We start from the raw sequence: 22,562 nt of genomic DNA on the forward strand, positions 1-22,562 counted from the left end.
CAGTTTCTCTCTTCTGTCCCTTATTTAATCTTCTATTTCTGTATATTAAAAAAGGAAAGTAGAAACATGCAAAAGGAAAAATAAAAATAAAAATAAAAAAAGAAATGAGAGTTCTTGAAAATCTCACTCCTTTGCTAGTATAAAACTGTGCAATATTCGAACTGGTTCATTTTATTTTAGCTTTTCAGTACAAGATTTTTATCTAGCAAAAATGTTTCACCTACCAAAAATATGTCTTGTTAAGATATTCCAGTTTTTTCCTAGCAAAAACTTGTGCTTTCCTTTGCCCTACCTGAAATTTGACATAAGAGCTTCTAAAACTTCATGTTAACAACACTTCAAAATTATTTTAAATTTTTTTTTCCAAAATTGAGCACTTGGGAAGTGAACACCATTTCAGCACACTATTGTTGAACAGTTTTCAGCAGAAAGTCTTTCACTCATCCCCAAAAAGCTGCGCTCAATTACAGAGCCTTTTTTTGCTGTGAAGAAAAACTGTCTGAAAACTATTGATAAGTCCTTTCCATTGTCTTCAGAAGTGCAACTATTTAATTTGGCTGCTAATTATTTAAATGCCTAATCAGTGAATTTTTTCATAATCCTAATTTGTATTACAATTTGCAACCCTAGGCCATTGATCATTTGTAGGTTTTTAATACATATTCACTTCTCCTGGAATGTAATACATCATTTCCTTGCCTCTCATGTGGGCATGAGGAATTAAATTGTCTCCTGCAGGTGAGCAAGGAGGCAGAAGGAGACGTTTGGGTTTTCCTGCCCTCATGCCTGTTTCCATGTGGCTCTGGCTTCTCCAGAGAAGGAATATTGAGAACTGTGTCAAGTTCTTAAATGTTCATCCTTCTACTTTGGAGGAACTGAGCTGATGTCAGTGTTACTGGCAGAAATTAATTTTATACTTCTATCTTCTTATTTTTAAAATTCAGTGTTCTAATCATAGCTATAAATTAATTAAAATCTTATTCCTCTTCAACCCCCTTGAGAACTGCCTTGGAAAATACTTTGTGGTAGTAACCCAGCATTAATGAGCAAATCGCAGGGGAAATAATCTATAAAATAGGAAGGGTGGTAAAAATCTATTTTGTGGACAGTTTTTGCTGTGAAGTAAATCTGACAAGGAGACTGGCTAGTTTGTACACTGGTCAGTGATGTGTTCCTGTTAGACTCATTTCCATATTTATCTGTCTTTCTATGTTTATCTGATGCAAATGTATTTTCTGTTTCTTAGGAGAGCACTCATCTCATGGGAAGAATAAAACTCGGCAAATCTTCACATCTCAGCAATAAATATGTAAGTTTATTGCCTTTGTTTTCCATCCTGTAACATTAGTATTTGTTAATCCTTTTAATGCTTCGTAGTCTCAGTATTGTGTCATGTAACAAAAAAAAAAAAAGGGTTAAAAATGCAAGCCAAAAAGAGAAATTATATTTATAATTGGCAGCAGCCTCAAGGAAAAGTGGCTTAAACAAAGCTCAGCTGGAGCACCCCATGGTGACCAGATTCACAGGCAAAATGAGGGGCTGAAGAAGCTGCCAGCTCATAGAGACAGATCTTCATAGGGAAGAGCATATGACTTTAACTGTTCAGCATTTCCTGGATGTAAACCCCTGGGTGAATTTTCTTTCTGTTTGTGTGAGAAATAATAGATTTTGAAGGGCAGATACCTATTAAAAAAAAAAAAGAAATTTGGTACCCAGAAGATTTTTACTCCTTTTTTTTTTCCGTGAAAAATCTGAATCTTTTTCACTTCATGCAAAAGCCAGGAGTTTTATTGAGGTGGTTTATTATGGCTTGAAATCCTAGGTGGTTAAATTATAGCAAGAGCTGGATGGTATCTTTATGTGTGAGAGGGCAGAGACCATCAGAGCACTCTGAAATACAGTTTTTGATATGGGTGCTAAATTTTCCTTCATATATGAAGCTTTCTCAGGTACCACAATATCCACTTCCCATGGAGCTGCTTTTCTCATTTGTGGAGAGCTGTGGTCCTTTGCTGAGGGTGGGAGAAGGAAGCAGCTGTGGAAGGGCTCTGTGTGACCAGGATGGAGCAGGAGGCAGGGGAAAAGGATGTCCTGAGGAACTGGGTTTCACAGCATGCGTGGGATGGACCCCACAGAGGCTCTGGCAAAGCCCAGACTCCCCCCAGCACTGTAGAATGAAGCCCCTCTAGAATGGGTCCCATCAGTCTCCACTGAGAAATACATGAGTGACCAGAAATGTGAAGAACATCTTTGATGGTTTTGACCTATTCTCCTTTCACCTAGGTAGAGACTGAGCTTTCCTGATGCCAGTAGTAAGGACAAAATTACCTCCTTTCTTACTTGAATTAGAGCAGCAGAATACAGTTTTGCCTACATTACTGAAACCCAGAGGTGGTTCAATTTGTGTGGATCCAGGACAAGGGCCTGGACAATAAATTTAATCCTTATTGTCTATCCCATACTGGATTTGTTCTGTCTTCCATTTTAGCTTACTCTTATGTTCCTGAACAACCTTACCTGGAACAATAATCTTGAGATGCTCTTGTCATTTCAGATGTGAAGCAGCCTGTTTTATCAGAATATGCAAGAACATCTCACCAAAGTTGTGTTTCAACGGGAAATGTGGAGAAGCTGAAGCTTTTTACCATCAGGACACTTGTGTGAATGACCGGGTTTTGACTTCTAAATCTCAAGCATCTCCTTTCCCTTCTGGAATGACATGTATTTTTTTTTTGATGGCTTAATAACTGGTATACCATGTATATTTATTATCTTCACATATAGTAAAAGCAGGGAAACAAGGTTGAAGAGAATGTAAAAACAAGATGAGTGAAGATGATGCAAAAATTTGGAGATGTTCGCATAGTAGCTACTAAAAATGTTTTCTGCACACACAGGAAGGAATAAGTCAGCATACTTTGTTGAACTTATGGTAGCTAGGGATATTTTAGTTTGTATGTAGCAGAATACAAACAGGATCTGACCCTTGAAACAGGACTGGGCAAACAGCCACTATGAAAATTAATTCTGTGATTTGCATGAGACTCCTCACTGTAGCACACGCTTTGCTTGTCATAAATGTTTACAGAGTGGGATGCCTGGCTGAGATGCTGAAGTGTGTGCTTCTTTTCTGTGAAGGGAGGAATACACCTTGCACTGAGGCTTTTTGAAATTGTGTAAATTACTGAACATAGTCCTTGCAATGTAGCAGGCAATAGCTGGTTTTCACCTGTTTCTTGGCTAATTGCATTATGTGTGCTGCAAATATGACTCCCATATAGCCTGGGGCACACAGTGGGAATCAGCAAGGTAAGCAATTTCACAGATGAACCTTCTTCCCTGTGTTCTGAGTAATGCATGGGATCCCTGCAGGTTATTGAATAACTCTGGAAGTTCAAAGAGTGTTTCAAGTGCTAATTACAGACACTCCTAATTTGTACAGAGCCGGCAGTTCCAAAATATCAAGTAGTGCTTCTGCCTGCATGTACCCTACCTTTCTAGAACTATAAATGTTTGAAAGTTGTATTACTGTGAGCATCTGCTCAGTCTCTATCCACTGACTGTAGCATTCCTAGAGTTACCTTTTTTTAAATTGGGAAATGGAAAGGAGACAACTGGTGGTCTAAGTGCAGGGCCAAGATCTGGGACAATCATCTAAGTTTGGATACCTATTGATACAATGCTCTTGAGGACCTTTTCTCTCCAATTTCCTTCTCTGAAATAATAAAATTTGTTTAGCATGATGGTGAGAGATTGACCAAATTTATTACTTATGTCTATAGAAAAATCTGAAAAGTGTTTATTTCCCTGTGCTTGGCCGTTGCTCTTACTTCTGCTTTGGTGGGTCTGGTAATCTTTCTTAGTGGCACCATGAGAGACTTTTGGTGAAGCTCAATAAAAGATGGGAAATTAACAAGTGTCCATGCTGCAGCTGAACTTACGTGGTTCATTCAGGTATTCCTGGATAGCTTGTGTTCCTCGGGAGCAGAGAAGTCTTGGATGCCTACTTTGGAAAGGTCAGGCCATCTAAAATATGCTAGTTGGCATCTGCAACTATTCTGGTTCCTGACTGATGAGGTTTCCTTCAAAAAAAAGCAGTCATTGTGGATTTTCATGTTGATTAAAAACCCAAAATATTTTGTAGTGTATTGTATCATAGTGAAAGGATAGTGGAGAAAAGCAGAGAAATGTTGTGTAATATCTGTTTGTGGTTTTGTGCAAAATCTGTTCAGAAACTACCATGTTGTGTCAAGAAAAAAAATTTACTGCCTATTAAAATTTATTATCTTTATTAAGTAGCTATCCTTTTCTGTTTGCAGAAATGCAATCCATTGCACATGTCTAGCACAGCTATTGTCCATTACTCTGCATTCTAGTTTCACAGAATGAGATGGACGCTTTATGACAAGCCTGGAGAGCAGACATTAGATATTCTGGGCATGGTGGTGGCAGGGGCTCAGTGAAACCTTGCAGAAAGCATGCTGGAGGTGGCAAGTGGAAACTCCTCATTACAATCAGTGGTGGGGAGAGGACAGGCCTCTCTGCAAATCTTGATACTGGAAAAGTGAAAAACAACAGAACAGGGAAAGTGTTTGGGCTCTTCATGATAAGGGGCATGGCAGTCAACCAAGCGCTCATCAGAAGGCTGGGAAACATCTCTCAAAGGGACTGGCTTGTGCTGAGTGTGTATGAAGTAAAAGAGGTGAGTTCAGTGGACAGCAGAAATAAGAGCCTGAGATCCTCTTAACCCCTGAAATGACAAAACTTGTGGTAAAGGGAGACAATGTGAACTTCTATTCTTGTTAAGAATCACAAGGGAATTGATGTTTGTATGAAGGGGAGAAGACAGATTTGCTTGAAGGATATCTGTAAAGCACAGAAAGGATTTGGAAGAATATTTAGGGCACTTTTCTTCTGCAGAGTTGAAGGTGCTGGAATTGCCTTTAATGGGAGGTGATGAACTGTCTGCAGAGAGAACTCAGTATTTAAAGAAGTTACATGCAATGACTTAGGTAGATGAAAAAGAAATGAAAAATCCATTCAGGTTGTCTGGCTCAACAGCTCCACTGTTAATACGTGTCTAAAAGAGCCACTAGAGTTTTTCTCATCACTAGTATGTCAAAAATAAACCCAAAAGTTAAAGTTGATCCTCCACTGTGAGGTTTGTCTATATGAGAATATTAGGAAAATGGATCTAGATTTGTAAAAGTCTTCTCACCAAAGTTTGACTAAATCTTCTGTGGACAGTCCCATCTGAATTTAATGCTCTTCAGCTTCTGTGTCCTAATTTGCTAAAGAAGTGAATGACATCCACTTCACTGTGGAATGAACATGCCCACAGAAATGTAATTCAACTGGATCTGCTTACAAATTAGTTCAGCTCATGAGTTACTTGTTAAACAAGTTTGTAGTTTGAGTATATGATTCTGATCTACATGTTACAATCCAAGACTACAGAACATATTTGGCTGGCAAAGACTTTGGGGTATCATTAATCACTGCTAGCAAAGTGTGCAGGGCTCAGGTTTGCCAGAAGAAAGTGTTTTCAGCACTGCTCATCTCAGGCTTAACTTCAGAAGGCAAGTCACTGTCTTCAAACACAGAAAATTTCCCTGAGCTCTTCCCAGAGTCTAACCCTGCTCAGTAGAAAGATTTGCAATATTTTGGGAGTGACCATTTGCAGCATGCTGGGATTTTGGACACAGTCCCAAACAAGACAAGTGGGCACTGAAGAAAAAGAGCCAACGAAGCACAAAAAAATGGTTTGCCATAGTCTACCAACAATTGGCTTTCTACTCTAAGATGCTGTATCAAGTAAGTTGATTCGCAAAAAGAAAAATACTTTCATCACTGTTTACAGGGAAAAAGTCTAGAAATGAGAAAAACAACATAGAAAAGTTGAAAATAATTATTTCTAAAAGGTAGATGCTGAAAAGGTAGGCATTAAATGCTTTTCAAGCACAAGCAGCTTATTAGCCTTCTAAGTACTTACATATTCTCACACATTTGGCTGAGGGGCTCATGATGGCTGCTCATGAATGGGCCAGTTTTTTGGGGTTTATTTTGCTTATTGGCCCTTGACACTCCATTGTCTGTGGACAGAATTGTTTTACAGGCACTGCATAGAAAGCTGTTTATTTCCTTGGTCTGTCTGTTGTGGGAAAGTTGTACAGCCTGCCAGCAAGGCTGTTCCAAGGGAGAGCAGTAGCACTGTCAAGATACTTCACCTTCCAAAACCCCTTAAGGCATCTGGGGTGGTTTTGGAATGACTCCACCCCACCGAAGAGGGGCAAATCATTTCACTGCATACCAGTGCACAGTAGACTTAGAGAAAGGCATAATGCACATCAGTCTCTCTGGCTCGGGGCAAGGAGGCCATCAGCAGCATTTATGACACTCCTTGTTTGTCAGCACCCCAGAATTTGGCTTTTCTGCTGTGCCCTGTGGTGGCAGCACTGCCTTCACAGCCTTCCCTTCAATTTTTGGGCAGAATGCTGGCTATTGATTTGCTGTTGTATTTCTGCAGTGCTCCTGGGAGCTCACTCACCAGAGCATTCCCCAGCCTCAGTGGTGTGCCCCAGCATGCTGGGCACCTCCAGCACACTTCCTACAGCAAAGCACTCTCCTCAGGAAGCTTTGAAAATATATCTCAGGACCTCTCTGGCACCATTAATTATGGCTCCTCAATTTCTTCAAATTAGAACCCTATATCTAATAAAATAAAATAGCTTAAAGATTACTCTATTGATTTCCAATTGAGGCAGCTTTTCCGCTTATGGCCACAGGCAATCTATAAAACACAGACTTTAATTAACCCTGGTGAATGCAGCTGACATGAAATGTCAATACCTTCAAAAATTTCAGCATAGACAGCTGAAGGATCATCTCAGCTCCCTTGCATCCACTTTGCACATTATCTGGCTGGAGAGCCACAGCAGAGGCACCTCCCTGTCAGGCTGCACTGGGACAGGGACAGAAACCTCTCTGCTGCCACAACCATCTTTATTGCTGGCATCGCTGGCTGTGCCTACTGACGTGCCTCTCTCTTTGCCTTCATCTTGAGGGTTGGACTAAACCTTAAAGGTCACTTCCAACACAAATTATTCTGTGATCTCCTCCCATGGCTTTGCAGGTAGGCAGGCCAAAGACCCACGAGCAGGCTGCTGGTGGCCTACAAGGGACACCCAGCAGGTCCTGCTGGCTCCTGGGGACCCTGTGCCATGGTGGGCAGCTCTGAGGCTGTTCTTCAGGCATCCACAGGTAACCCTTGATTCTGTGGCTGTATCGCTGTGGCCTCTGCATTGTGCTGGGCCTGTTCCTTGGAACAGTGTACTGTAATTTCAGGGTGTTAAGCTGCACAGAGCTTAGTCAGTTATTTGAGGTCAACACTACTGCGGTGCCTCAGCAGGGCAAGCCCATCGAGAGCTCTGTGACATTTCAGGACCCTCACAGGTGGCAAAATTCCAAAGAGAGGAGCAACACTCAGGACCTCTGGCTGTCCAAGGGTGAAACATAGACCTGCCTGTGGGAAAGTGCTTCACTGCCTTACATGGTGGGGCTTCTGCAGCAGCAATGCCAGTTTTTGGGGCCACATCACAGCACTCAAGGGAGCAGCACTAAACAGAACAGCTACAGAACTCGCTAGCACAAAAAACCCACTAAATGCAATTGGGAAGAAAGAAAAGCTATGTGGGCAAGGAGCATTTCATCGGTTTTCATCTCTGCTTTCCACAGAGCATTTATTTTCTCCAGATTTGGTGCTTTCTGATAGAAAAGCAACTGTGTTACTGTGTTCTTTATTATTATTAACAACTTTCACCTTTCTCATTACATCAGTAGGACGCTTCCCTGGTCAGGGCTGCTGTTTTTCTAATGAATGTGGCTCATTTGTCTGTTTCCCTCCCTCCCTGCTCTGCTTTTTGTCTGCCTGCTCTTTGGGTAGTAATTTGATGTATTGAGCTCTCACCACCTCCGCTGCCCCTGGGGCTGAAGTTCTGACGATGCTAAACAGTTAAAATGCAATGCAATTACAGGCAGTACAGAACAGCAGAGAATAAGCCAGCAAAAATTCAGTCATGCATAACGCTGTGGAGACTATGTGGCTGTCAGTCTCCAACTCCAGGAGATAATTTGGGCTTTTTAAGAAGCAATAATTGAGCCTTTTGCATATGCTGCAGTTATGAACCAGTCAAAAGCCTGTTTGCTCTGCACCCTGGAGCACCAGATGGATTGGATAGTCCCTGCAGGTCTTCGGGGGCTGCCAGCTTTACACTTCAAGACGTTTCTAGCTCCTGTACTTGTAAGTTATTCTTTTGACAGCTCTTATGCAAACAGGCACCTTGTCTGAATTTAGCTGGCAAAGTGAGGAAGGGTGAAGAAGAGCATGAAATCCGTGTAGTTTGGGGGAGTTCAGAGCCAAAGCTGAGCTCTGCTGCTCACCTCAACCCAAGAAAAAACCATTTGAGGGAGAAAACCATATCAGGCCTTCAGCCCTCAGAGTATGGTAAATGCTGTGTGCTGCAGGTCAGGCTGCGGCCTCAGGTGTCCCATGCCAGCCAGTCTGACCACACTCACTTTCAGTCCTATCTTCATGAATCCCACATGCAAATTTCCAAAGACTCGGTTCTAGGAAGCTCAACAAAGAGCTGCTACTAGGAAAAAAGATAATTAGAGGGAGATGTTTTTCCCCTGGGATTTAGCAGCTGACTGCATCGGGGCACACACCTGATGGGAAGGGCAGAGAGGAGGTGATTGCAGGTACCTGCAGCTGCTCTGCTGACTATCAGGGCTTTGCATTGGACTTGCAGGTAAAATTTCAGAGGTGGGCTACAGAAATGTCTAAATGCTCCCCCCTTGCAGTCAGAGCCCCTGCTGATAGAAGGGGAAGCAAGAGGCAGGATGGGAGGGGAAGCACCTACTGGCCACAAACCCCTCCTCTGCCCAATGCTTGTTGGGCTTGCTTACCACACTCTCCCTAGGTCCCTCTTGTCACATCCCCAAATCTGTGGGCATTCTTTGCAGAGTGGGACAGAAAAGACTTAATCCTACTGCACCACAGTTTAAACTCTGCTAAGTCCTCTGCATGAAGGGCCTGACCTGCACCTCTGGGGGATGGAGATAAATGGGGCCAGGATGTGAACCAGACTGAACTTTCATGCTGCTTAAGCCAGGTGCTTTAGGAGCCATGGCAAGCTGTCACTCACCTATGCCAGACTGCATGGCTGAGAGGCTGGGAGAGACTCTGGGTGCCCACCCCACAGGGAAGCTGGCCCTGAGGCACTTGTGTTCCCCATCCCCCCAGTAATTTCCTTCAGGCGCCACTACTGTGTAATCACCAGGGAGATTTTGCCTTATGTATCACCCTTCCTCTCTTCCAGGTAGGTTTTTTTTTATTGTTGGGGCTGCTTTGCACCCTCCTAAATTATTCTCTTGGCAAAGGATGGAGGCTTTGGGGCACTTTCCATCCTCCAAAAACCTGGATATAATTGGGTCGCCTTCAGTTGGCCAAGCCTGGCTGCCCACTGAGGAGCAGGAAGGCTGAGTTCTGGAAGGAGGAGTGTACTGGGGATCTGTGCAGTAGTTCAGGACATTTCAGTTCCTGGTCCTTGGCATGGGATATGATGGGTCTCACTGAGAGGGGAAAATTGTTATTGTCCTGTAGCCATGTTTCTTCCCTTTTGAGATGTGCTGCTTCCATCTGCTCCCTCAGGTAGTCTTTTTTGCCTTTTCTAAAAACCACGCTGTTACAGGGGGAAAAACACCCACCTCTCTCCAGGCTGCGTCTGCTGCCCCCCACACAGCCATGAAGGTGTCTGCATGCTGAGAAGAGCCCTTTGTGATGGGCACCACCTGGCTCCCTCCACAGCCAGCATCGAGCTCTGTATCTAAAAACAGACAGTTCAAAACTCAGTGTTCAACGTGGGGGCCCAGCTCCCTGTTCCCAGTGCCTATCCTCAAAACCTGTACTAGATGCAACCTGGAGTGAGGCTTGCCCCTTCAAACAGTCCCTCACAGCTCATCATTTTTGGGCTTCTTTTAAACAGCATTTTAGCAGTTCTTTGGAACTTTGCTGGCCTGAAACTATAGCATGCACATGACCACAACACAGTGAAGGTGATGGAATTCTTGTCCCTGGATGGAGAAATGTGGAATGAGAAGCATAAACAGGAGCTGGACAGGTAGGGCGTGGTCAGCCTGCTCCATCATGCAGTGTCTTGGGAGCAAAGATAAGAGGTGGGCTTTGATAAATGAAGTGTGCCAATATGCTGCATCTCTGCTTTCTGGGCTTTCAAAGCTTTTTTTCCCCTGTACCTACCAATCAGTGATGGAATGAGCTGTTTGGGGATTGTCCCCTTTGTGGGGTGTGCACCATATACTCCTGGGAGAAATTTGCACAGGAGTCATTCCTGTGCCATCTGTAGTCTGAAAACACATCCCTGCCTTTCTCCACGTGGCTTTGTTAAAAACTGCCCTGTTCAACACAGCAGGGCTGGGTCAGCTGTGGTGGTGCTTTGTGCACTCATTCAGCTTTCTACTTCCACACAGATCTTAAATTAAATCCAAAGTATATGAAGGAGGAATCCTGACACTGAAAATGTCAGTGGGGTTCCTGCATCCCTGGGGCAAGCAGGTGTGAATTTATGTACCTGTGCATCCTCTGGGAGAATAAAATTAAAGCATGTCACCCTCTATTTTCCTGAACTGCACCAGGTGATCTGATAATATTGCAGCTGTCTCTGAGGGACTGCAAGGCAGAGGTGTGGGTCTGAAGAGGAGAGAATGAGTCTTGTTTTCTTACACTAGGAAAAAAACTTGTTTGAAAAAACTGCAGTTTTTTGAGCCTTGCCACAGATTGCAGAATGGAGGTGACTTCTAGATCCAGAGATATTTGGTTGAAAATATTCCAGACTTTTTTTATTTTCCTCCTCATTAAATGAGGACACTTAACATACTGGTTTACTGTGCCAGTTTAAGGAACAGAATCATTAGGATTCAGCTGCAGTGCAGAGACAATGCACTAACTTTAGCTGAGCCTCAGTCATTAGGCACACACGGTTTTTATTTTCCGTAGCTGTGTCTGACATATTAAATTAGTTATTTTGCCCCTGTGTGTTGGAAGCAGCAGGAGTTAGTGTAGAGTATAAACAACATACCTGGTAGAGCAAAGTAAGGAAAAGTTAATGACCATAAGTAGTGGAGAAAGAATTTTAGGTATTCAAGGTGGTGTTCAGGGAAGAAACCCCAAATATTATGGATAAATAATCTCACAGCTTTTAGCCAGCTCTTTGCAATGGAGCACACGAATACTTGGAGTCTGTGTTTCCTAAGAGAAAATGATAGACATTATTCCCACATTACCAAGGAGGAAAACCAAGAGTGAAAGAGCTTCACCTTGCCAAGGCATGGCATGTGCCTGTGGTGGGGACAGGGAGAGCAGCCATCCAAGGCTCACTCCTGTTTTGCTCTGCAGGTTTCATGCCCAGCAAAACACATTTCAGGCCTGAAGTCCAGCGGGTGAAATAGAAGCCAGTGGAAATTGCAAGGGCCAATCATCTTTTTAGAGGCTAAAATTGGGATAATGTTAGCCCATCCTGTTTTATTTATTTGGTTTTTATTTAAATTTAAGTTAACTTTTTAATTGTTCACCCTCTATGGTTCCATGGCTTACCTGAAGCTATGTGACAGTAGGTGCCTTACCGGAAATATTTAGCTGGCAAACTTGTTCCATCAGCCTCCAAAACTGTCTCTGACCACCTCAGAGCATCAATGCCTCATCAACCACTCCTTCTGCTTGCCATTTGCTTTCATCTCCCATATTAATGCAAACTGGTCTGCTTTTAGCTAAGCTGACTTGCAATGTCCAGCACAACACAGCAACTTGTTAGAGAATTGCTGAAACTTCTGGAGCAGGTGTAAAACAAGAAAACAAATCAAAGCAGTGGTTTGGATCTATTGGGAGAAGTAAAAGCACAGCTTCCCAAATATACAACCTATGAAATCAATAAACTGCAATGGAGAACTAAAGAATTCCTATCCTAAAAATACCTGTTAAAAAGTTGCTTTACAAAAGGAAGCAGTGCTTTTTGTATTGGGCAACTTGCAGCAAATTTTAATCTTTTAATCCAGAGAGACTAGAAATATCAGTGTAACAAAATAACCATCTTTCTTGATTTTCTTTCTCCTCAAGCAGCAAGAAATTCAGCGTTCTGATTGCAAATGCCCTTAGATGAACCCTGGGTGCACCACATGCAGTGGTGGTGGGTAGGTGGAGAAGTCAATTATGGTTTATTTTTCCTTGGGGTTTCCATCCCTGGGAAGAGAAAACTCCACTGATGAAACAAGAATTTTTCAAGGGAAAATGCATGACGAGCCCTTGGGCAGGGCTCCCATGCAGGGAAGGGTATTTCAGCAGCCCTTGAGCTGTGAAGTACCATGGCCAGCTGGTAGGTGGTGTTCACTAGCTCTGAAACCAGAGCCTGGGAAGTGCAGGTCTCACTTAGCCCTGCAGGTGGTTAAAGGCTTGTGCCTAAAGTATGATGCCTTCTCCCAAATATATGGACAGGTACATGATACAAATGATCTCCTCGAGCCATGTCTTATGAGCTCTTGGAGAAATGTATCACAACCGAGGTAGCTCTGCTACCTCTGAGGCCATAAAATCAGCAGGATGGCTTCTATGGTAGTGTTGGAAACAGAAAAGTTTTAATAAAAGGCAAAATAACAAATCTCTTTACAGAGAAAACCCGAGCCAGGGGCAAGAGGCTCTTGCTCCTGGTAAAACACCCCACAAAAGTGATTAGTTCCTTTGTTCTCTTCTTTTTCTAGCAAATTACTCAGCTGGGACTTTTTTGCTTCTGTCCAGCTGGTTCTCCTTAAGTTCGAGGTGAAGTCCCCAAAGTCCTATGAGGTGTCTTTTTACCTAATTGAGGAGCGAAACTTCTAGGCTTTTTTCTTTTTTAAGGAGACAAAGGATAATTTGGTTACTCGGTCAACAGGGGGCACATTCCTACAGGTACATGCCACTGGCGCTCACTGGCAGCATCCCATGTAACTCCTGAGATGGGTGGGCCACTTGCTGCCCGCCCACGACAGCACGCTGGGTCTAGGAGCTGCTGCTAGCTCCTCGTCCCCTATGGAGACAATCTGCTTTTGCAGTGGGAAAGGTAAATGGTGAGATGGTGATGATGATGATGATAATGATGGTGATGCTCATGGCAGTTGCTTTGTTTCTTTACCTGACTACTCACTTCTGTCTTCTGTTTTTCAGGCTGTGTTGAACACAGCAGCCTACACATCTACATTCTTCTGATTGCCCTTTCAGAAGGGTGAAGAGATTCAGAGAAGCTGGCAATGCTCCTGTCATCAGCTGGCAGTCATCAATGGAATGCTTTAACCACAACATAATGGAACAGCTTGGACCATAAACAAGCTGTCTGGATACCTACAAGTTATTCTCAAAGAAAACTGTTTTCTTTGCATCTGTGAACAACTTGCTGTTCTTTCAATCTTCAGAGCACCAAAATCATGACATTTTCACCAAAACATCCACCAGAGTCTGGCCTGAGAAATAACAAGGCCTTGCCCCCCAAGCAGGCCCTGTTTCTTTTTCCCCATACAACACACACTGGTCCCAAGAACTACAAAGCTTGCGGCTTTAGCACATTGCCCCCAAATCAATGACTACAGGGAGAGGAAAAGAACGAGCTTCTGACTGCTCCAACCAAGAGCCTTACTTCCACCTGTTAGACAACATCTCTGCCTATCAGCACAGTCCGACACAGAAGAGCAGACAGACTATATTTAAATCAGTCAAAACTTTATTTAAATTGAATTAATCAAAAATGAAACTATGTACAGGAAGAACTATATACATAAAGAAAAAGTCGCTATAACTATCTAAGTCTATAACTATCTAAGTCATCTAAGTCTGTCCTGAGAAACAGCAGCATTCATAAATAAATGGGATGGTATAGTTCTGGACTGAGCTCCACCCTGCAGGTTGGGCACATGTGAGAATTCTCAAGGGCAATAGGGAGGCATCTACTGCAGAAGACATGGCCACACAGGGTTGACATAAGCTGTCGTCCACGTCGCACAAACTGGAAGAAAGAAAATCACAACATGTATTGAGAGGAAAGAATTTGAGCTTGCTGCTCTATTGGCACCAGAGACTCTATTTAGAGCATCTGGAATCAGTTAGAATAATGAGGGACCCACAGATGTGCCAGTGCCATCTTGGCAAAGGCTTCTCCCTCTACATTCACCACCAAGAAGTGACTTGTGGAGCTTCACAGCAAGGGCTGTGCTTCCAGCCAGCTGCCCACAGCACCCACATCACCCAACTGACTTGTGCAGCTTCCCTTCCGGCTTTCTCCTCCCACAAAGCAGAAAGGACAACAACAGGTGGATCCTTACCTGTGAGTAAAATTCCATGCAAATGGGACACCTAATGACAACTCCTTGCTGTGCACTAGAGGGAACAGAACTAGAAAGAACATGTAGGTGTTAAGATCACCACACTTCAATGGTTATTGATACATAAAATCTCACATAATCGTGCAACTGCACTGACTAGCCATGACACATTTCCTCTGAAGAACCCTGCTGTCTTTAAGTCTCTGTGTGCTGCATTTAATGAGGATTTGGGGTTTCCCTGCCCTGAGGGAAAGGGTGTCCTGCTTTTCATCAGGAGAAAGGTGCAGTAACCCTGCTCTGGGATTTGAAGTAACAGCAGTCTCTAGCACTGGCCAGTTTCTGTATGGCAACTTCAACTTCCAGCAGATCATCAGTAAGAGCTTTGTAACTACAGCATCCAGCTGTCCTCTGGGAACTCTTCACCCCAGAATATTCATTCCAGGCCCCAGTTCTAAACTACAGAGTAACACGGCTCTGGCAAGATCCAGCCCTGGGAAGGAGCCTTTGGTAAATTTTAAATGTTGCAGCACTGAGCTCTTTCAGCCTTACCTAAACAGAGCAGCTACATTCAGTAACTGAGAAACTTGAGACTGAAGGAACAAAATATGCCTTTTTTATATTAACCAAGTGGTGGGATTTGTTCTCCAACAGATTTAACAACCAAAATTTAAACATCTACAAATTCATTGGCAAAATGATGATGGCTTAGAATAGTAGAAACCCTTTAGTGGCACATTTAAGGCCTGACACCTAAAAGTTCCAAAAGTTCTCTCCTATATTGCCTTTCCAAAAGGCTCAAAGCAGACCAGTTATAGTAAAATCTGTGTCTTTCCCCCCACCTCAAAAAACCTCTTTAGAAAACCTTATACCATAATTCTTATGTTCTTTGTCTTCCCCAGTGACACAGACACCTGGTTTAATTTAATCAATCTAATGAATTGCATCTTTCTTATCCTGATGGAGTGCTCCTACAGCAGGACTTTCCTGTTTCTCTGCAGAATGGGGATTTTACTGTGCAGGCACCCAACTTCAACTGCAAGATCTCCACCACAGCAGGAAACAAATCAGGGCCTGTGACATCCAGCACTGGCCATAAAAGCATGACCTCCACAACTGCCTGTGTGCAAGTCTACCTTGGGAAGAAGGGCTTCAGCTCCAGGAGAAAGGCACCCATCTGGCACCATTCCAGCAGGGAATTTCTGCTGGAATTTGCCCAGCTGCTGCCTGCCAGTCCATGATGCCAAGCCCAATTGATAACAATGGAAGCATTTCCATATCTAACATCACTACTGGAGCTTGCCAGAAAAAGCAAATGCAATACTGAGCTATGGCCTGTGACCAATCCCCCTCCCTTGCCATACCCCCACACTCATATCTAAGGCTCTGTGCAAAGTTGGACATCTGCTCTGGGCTGCCTTTTTCTCCCAAAATGCAAATGGTATAATTTGATCATCATGCAACATGGGAGAAGGAGGGAAATACATAGAGTATGGGAAGGCCTCAAAGATAAACCAGGCAGAGCAGTATAACTTAGTGCTACACAGGAAAGAAAGAAAGGCACAGAAAGGCTCTGTGTTTGGTAGGGCGTGAGCCATACATACTCTGAACTGTCAGTGTCCTGCTCCTCTGCTCCCTGTTCTGCAGGGGCTGAGTCATTAGCTCCTGTTCCATTACCAGAGCCATCCACCTGTTCCTGGCTGTTCAGTGTAACATTTCTCCTTTCTTGTTCATGCACTGTAATTTAATTTTCAAAAGTTAGATCTATTATTCTCTCTCTCCCTGGAGCTACCCTTGAAATGAGTTATATAAATAGTCAGCGATGGTTCCTATTTTAAATGGACTCTATTCAGCTGGGTTAAAAACAATCTTCAACAAACTACTTTCCCAAATAGTGAGGTCGAACCCTTCCAGATATTGTGACTATTCTGCTACGGACCAACACAAAACATTCACTCTATTGCTCTATATAAGCACTGTCCTTTGCCTTTTGCTAAAGGCAGTTTCAAGGCTGCTTGAGTTTCTTTAAAAAATTTTAAAAAAAAATATATATATAATGTTTAGGACAATTCCATTACCAACTGTAAAACATCAACTCACCTTCAAGAAACTTCCATCAATGCATATGGAAAGGTGGAAAGGGAGAGAAAAGAAGATACAATTAGATTTGGTGAGCCCACAGGTGCTTCACACAAACCTCAGCTCAGAAAGCAGCTACAGCAGGGGAGGCGAGCAAGGGTAGGGTATCACCCTCTATGTTTGGTTAAGAGCATTCAAAGCAGGAGCACAAAGAGCTGCTGCCCTGACAAACAAAGAAGTGGGTGCTGCTGATTCTGCTCTCATTGCTGCAACAAGGTAGAGATAGAGGCAGCTTAGGAACCCCCTGAACACCCTCCTCCCTCCCCACCTGTTTCAGCTTCCTAATTCAATTTGGCCTAGAGCTGTTTCTTTCCCTCCTTCTACCTCAAAAGGGAAAATTCAAATGTGATATCCATAAACATGCAGTGTAAGGTGAACCACTGCTGAAGAAAGGAAACCACAACAGGCATTGGGAGTAAAGAATTCCAGTTTGCTGCTCTATTGGTACCAGGAAAACTGGACTGGGAATATGTGCAGTCTGTCACTCAATGCTAGAACTACAAGGAGCATACAGATCTGCCAGTGCCAGAGCCCTCTGCCAGAGGGTTTCTCCCTCTGTGGACACCACCAAGGACGGACTTGGAGGGATGTGCAAGCTGGAGCTTCCCAGCAGGGGCTGTGCTTCCAGCCAGCTGCCCATAGCACCCACCTCAAACAACTGAGTTGTGCAGCACCCCCTCTGTCCCCTCCCCTCCCACAAAATAGAAATTATGAGTGGATCCTCACCTCTGAGTCCTCATCCTCACTAGTTGGAGGACTGGCAGGACCTGCTGGCTGTGCACTAGAGGGAACAGAACCAGAAAGAACATGCAGCCATTAATTCCACTGTCCATCAAGGGCTATTGATACATAAACTGTAAGTGATTGAAACACCCCCTATTCCGATTTAGCAACATCCCAACCCACTACCACAACCATTCAAAAAACTTTTATTTACTGCAGTGCAACTCAGGGCATTCTCTGAGAAGCAGTCAAAATTGTTGAAGAGAGCAGTAAGGTTTCTTCTGGACTTTGGTGTTTGCTTCTCTTAAGTTAGTTGGTTCTTTTCCAGACAGGCCACTATATGCCAAATCAATTTTTTTCACAGAGAATCGAGTAGACCCCAAAAGCTTGGAATAAATGTTTCTACGGTATAGTAGAAATTAGGCTTTGAAGAGGCATTTTCTCTTACGTACTTATCATTATCTCTTTGTTCCTCTTCATTGTTCCCCATCACTAGCACAGCTGAGTTATCTTCTGCTCTGACAAAATGTGGCTGCCGCCGCAAGTACCACCACTGTTGCATCGGAGTAGAAATGGAGGCAACTTAGGAACCACCTGAACACCCTCCTCCATGCTCCCCCTGTTTCTGTTCCCTAACTGGGCTTGGCCTGGAGGTGTGGGCCCTTACCTCTGAGTAGTAATGCATCCAAAATCGAGCAACGTATACACTGTCTGGCCATCTCCTAAAGGGAACAGAACCAGAAGTACACGCAGCATTAACTTCACTGGGCACCAAGGATTGCTGAAACATGAACTGTCAGAAATTGAAACATTCCCTATTCTGATTTAGCAACATCCCAGCCCAACAACACAATCATTCCCATAGCTTTTATGTACTGCAAGCATTTCAGTATATCTCAAGCCTTATTTAAGAAACATTTAACAATGTCTTCATGCACAAAGAAAGGCTTCTGCTGGATTTTGCTGCTTGATTTTTTCATTACTTCTCTTCAGGACGCTGTATTCTAGGTCTGATGTTTTGACACAGGATCAAGCAGAACCCAAAATCTTAGCAAAAAATTTGGTTTACCATATATCAGAAATTAGAAAGACAGTTTCTCTCTCCCATACCCTTGATTCTCTCTTGGTTCCTCTTCAGTATTCCTTGCAGGTAGCTCAGCTGAATTCTCTGCTCTTCTGAAAAATTGTGGGGGCTCCCAGTCCTGCAGTGAGATGGAAATGGAGGCACCTAGGAATACCTTCCTCCTTGCTCCCTTGTTTCAGTTCCTTAATTCAGTTTGGTCTGGAGCTGTTTCTTTCCCTCGTTCTCCCCCAAAAGAGCAAATTCTGCTGTCACAGCTCTAAACACTTCATGCTGGATGAATAAATCAACATGTGGATTCTCACCTCTGAGTCCTCATCCTCACCAGTTGGAGGACTGGCAGGACCTGCTGGCTGTGCGCTAGAGAGAGCAGAACCAGAAAGAACATGCAACCATTAATTTCACTGTGAACCAAGAGTTCCCAGTACACAAACTGTCAGTTATTGAAACATTCTTTATTTTGATTTTGCAATATCCCATCCCAGTATCACAATCATTCCAAGAACTTTTATGTACTACAAGAATTTCAGCATGTGTGAAGCCATTCTGCTAAATGGCTTTATGAACAGAGGAGAAAGGCTTCTGCTGGATTTTGCAGGTTGGGTTTTCCTTCTTTTTTTTTTTTTTTATTACTACTTTTCCAGACCGACCGCTTTATTCCAGGTCTGAAGTGTTCTGCACAGAATCAAGAAGAACCCAAAAGCCCGGCAAAAAAAATTGGTTTTACCATATATCAGAAATCAGAGTTTAGAGAGACACTTTCTCTCTTGCATACCCATCAACATCCCTTGGTTCCTCTTCATCATCCCATGCCAGTAGATCAGCTGAATTCCCTGCTGCATTGGAAACATGTGGGTGCTGCTGGTTCTGCTCCCTGTCCTGCAATGGGGAAGAAATGGACACAGATTAGGAAGCACATTCCTTCCCTGTTTCAGCTCCCTAACTGGATTTGGCCTAGAGCCATTTCTTTCCCTCCTTCTACCTCAAAAGGGAAAATTCAAATGTGATATCCATAAACATGCAGTATAAGGTGAACCACTGCTGAAGAAAGGAAACCACAACAGGCATTGGGAGTAAAGAATTCCAGTTTGCTGCTCTATTGGCACCAGGAAAACTGGACTGGGAATATGTGCAGTCTGTCACTCAATGCTAAAACTACAAGGAGCGTACAGATCTGCCAGTGCCAGAGCCCTCTGCAAGAGGGCTTCTCCCTCTGTGGACACCACCAAGGATGGACTTGGAGGGATGTGCAAGTTGGAGCTTCCCAGCAAGGGCTGTGCTTCCAGCCAGTTGCCCGTGGTATCCCACCTAAAACATCTGAGTTGTGCAGCTCCCCTTTTGTCCCTTCCCCTCCCACAGACCAGAAAGGACAAGAACATGTGGATCCTCACCTCTGTGTCCTCATCTGACCAAAATGGACGTTCAAAATTAAATTGCAGGCAATCACTAGAGAGAGAGGAGAACAAGGAGAACATGCAGCCATTTAAACATGGAGCTATTTATTTCCTAGGTACCAAGGGTTACCACCAAAGAAAATGTTGGTACTTAAAACATCCCCTATTTTCATTTAGCAATATCTCAGCCCAACAACACAATCATTCCCAGAGCTTTTACATACTGCAAGCATTTCAAGCCATACTGAAGAAACATGCAGTAATGGCTTCATGCACAGAGATGAATGGTTTCTACTGGTTTGTTGGGTTTTTTTGGTTTGGTTTTTTTTTGTGTGTGTGTGTTTTGTGTGGGGTTTTGGTGGTTTTTTTTTTTTTTTTTTTTTGCTTGTTTTGTTGGCTTTTTAAAAATTACTTCTCTTTCTGTCAGGCCACTCTATTCCATTTCTGAAGTTTTGGCACAGAATCAAGCAGAACCCAAAAGCTTGGCAAAATCGCCTTCTGCTATGTATCAGAAATTAGATTTTAGAGAGTCAATTTATCTGTCACATACTCATCGAAATGGCTTGGTTCTTCTTCATCATCCCTTGCCAATGATTCAGCTGATGCTGAAAGATGTGGCTGCTGCTGGCTCTGCTCTCTGTCCTGCAATGAGGTAGACATGGAGGCACTTAGGAACCACCTGAACACTCTACTCCCTGCTCCCCCACTTCAGTTTCCTAATTGCATTTGGGCCTGGAGCTGTTTCTTTCCCTCTCTTACCCCCACACTGGCAAATGCACTGTGGTATCCAAAAATATTTTGTATTAGATTAACAGTTGCTGATGAAAGAACCCCAAATCCAAACCTGCTTTGCTTTTGGTGGAACTGGAACTGGGTCATGCAGGTTCTATTGTAAAGTTTGAGGCCTTTCCTTTGCAAAGGCTCTGGAATAATGCTGTCAGGAGTTACCCTTTATGTTATGCCTGCCGCATATTCCGCTTTGCATGGCAGCAATGACATCCCAAAACTGAGGGAATAAACTACACTGTGGGCTGGATCAAGGGCTATTATTTCAAATAGCAGGGGAAATGAAAAGAAAAAAAAAGTGACATTTTTAAAGACTTCTTGAAGTAATAAAAATGCAACTGGTTTGTACCACAGTCACTGCAGTTGCACTTGGCACCTCAGTGATAAGAGCACCTTAAACTGATGGTGCAGTGAAAACACTTCCTATTTGGGAAGTCAAAACTTCCTGTCCTTTCCCTTGCTTTTTCTCTAAATCACTGAAGCAACAAGCTCCTTTAGATTATTCTTCCACTCTGTGCAAGTGATACTCAAAGAGATAGATGCCAGAAGACAGGCCCAGGAACTCAAGAGAAACTAATTTGAATGCAAGATGGAGAGGAGTGTGCCCTTCACCACTTACCACAGGAGACTCATCGTCACTGATAGTGATGACATCAGGCTCAGAAGATTCACCTGTGAGATCTATGACATCTTCACCTCTGAGATCTCTGCCTTCTTCACCTGTGACATCTATGACATCTTCACCTCTGAGATCTCTGCCTTCTTCACCTGTGGGATCTATGGTATCTTCACCTGTGAGATCTATGACTTCTTCACCTGTGGGATCTATGGTGTCTTCACCTGTGAGATCTATGACTTCTTCACCAGTTGAAAAAGAGAACATTAGAGTCAAGATCAGAGATTACTAAGGAATTAGCTGGGCTGCCACTGTAGAACAGGCTGTGGCTGGATTCATTGTGCCCTCAGTCTCTTTTTTTTAGGAACATGTCTAACATGCCACTCAAGCTTTGCCCTCAAAAGTCCACAGGGAGCATTGCCAGCCCTGTCCCTCTGAAGGGACAAAACAACAGGAAGAGCAGCTGAGCCCCTCACAACTTCTGTTTGTTGGATGACAACAGCTTACAGGATGTTCACATCAACAGATTATTCATTTCATATACAGGAATGTTTAGCACACAGGGAAAAAAAAGCCCCACCAAAGGCGTAATCATAGAGGGGATCCTAATTTTGAAGTACCATGCTGTACATGTTCCCCTGAAGGATGGGCCATAACTAATGACAGGTTTTCCTCATCTTCATCTAGCTTGGGAGATCCCAAACTCAGCTTGCCACCCTCCGCTGTGGCAGCTGCGGTGACTGCCAGCTCATCAGAACACACAGTCAGGGCTTTGAGCAGCACTTGAGCACCTTTGCTACACAGCTCCTCTCCCACTAGCAGCCAGTGTATCGAGCTCAGTAACACCAAAACAGTTGTCAGAAGGCTTGCTGTTTAGGGATGCCATTCCAGGTGCTTCCTCAATCCCAAGGTTTCCCTTCTTCCCCAGTAAAGGGCCTAGAAACTGGCAAAAGCACATGGCCAGATGTTCTTCAACCCTCCAGAAGCAGTTTCTGTTCTCACCAGGCTCAAAGGCAGGTGCACCACTTTCCTCAGGGTCTCTTGGCTCTGTCTGCGAAGTTCCACCTGCGCTGGAGGGCAGCAGCCTGCTCCGTTTCCGAGCTGGTCTGGAACCAACTGCTCCTCCTGGGCGCTTTCGCTGACGCTGACAGGGAACAAAGCCTGAGCATTTTCTGTGGCACGAATCTCAACACAGCCCTCGGTTTTTGCAACACCAATGACAGCACACAAGGATACAGAAAACTCTCCTGAAAAGGCTGGAATACACACCAAATGGTGCTATGGGCCATTCCCACCTGAGCACATCACATCAGGGAAAAGACATCACCCCTGATCTCCCACAAGCCGCCTCCCCAAGAGCGAGCCTGTCCCAATGGCTTGAGACTGAGGAGAGTAGGTCCCAATTCCAGCA

The 22,562-nt window shown here is 43.8% G+C and overlaps 1 protein-coding gene across 3 annotated transcripts in view; it reads left to right on the top strand.

Moving 5' to 3' along the window:
* Positions 1–4,291, top strand: part of EMCN (endomucin) — a 53,634-nt gene extending 49,343 nt beyond the window's left edge. For all 3 annotated transcript variants that reach the window (XM_005418182.2, XM_031066515.1, XM_031066514.1), the window contains 2 exons: positions 1,247–1,309; positions 2,555–4,291. In XM_005418182.2, coding sequence (XP_005418239.1) covers positions 1,247–1,305 — 59 coding nt within the window. In that variant the 3' untranslated portion in view covers positions 1,306–1,309; positions 2,555–4,291. The remainder of the gene's footprint in view (positions 1–1,246; positions 1,310–2,554) is intronic.
* Positions 4,292–22,562: the final 18,271 nt, after the last annotated feature.

The sequence above is a fragment of the Geospiza fortis genome, unplaced genomic scaffold (genome assembly GCF_000277835.1).
Source record: "Geospiza fortis unplaced genomic scaffold, GeoFor_1.0 scaffold11, whole genome shotgun sequence".
Classification (NCBI taxonomy): Eukaryota; Metazoa; Chordata; class Aves; order Passeriformes; family Thraupidae; genus Geospiza; species Geospiza fortis.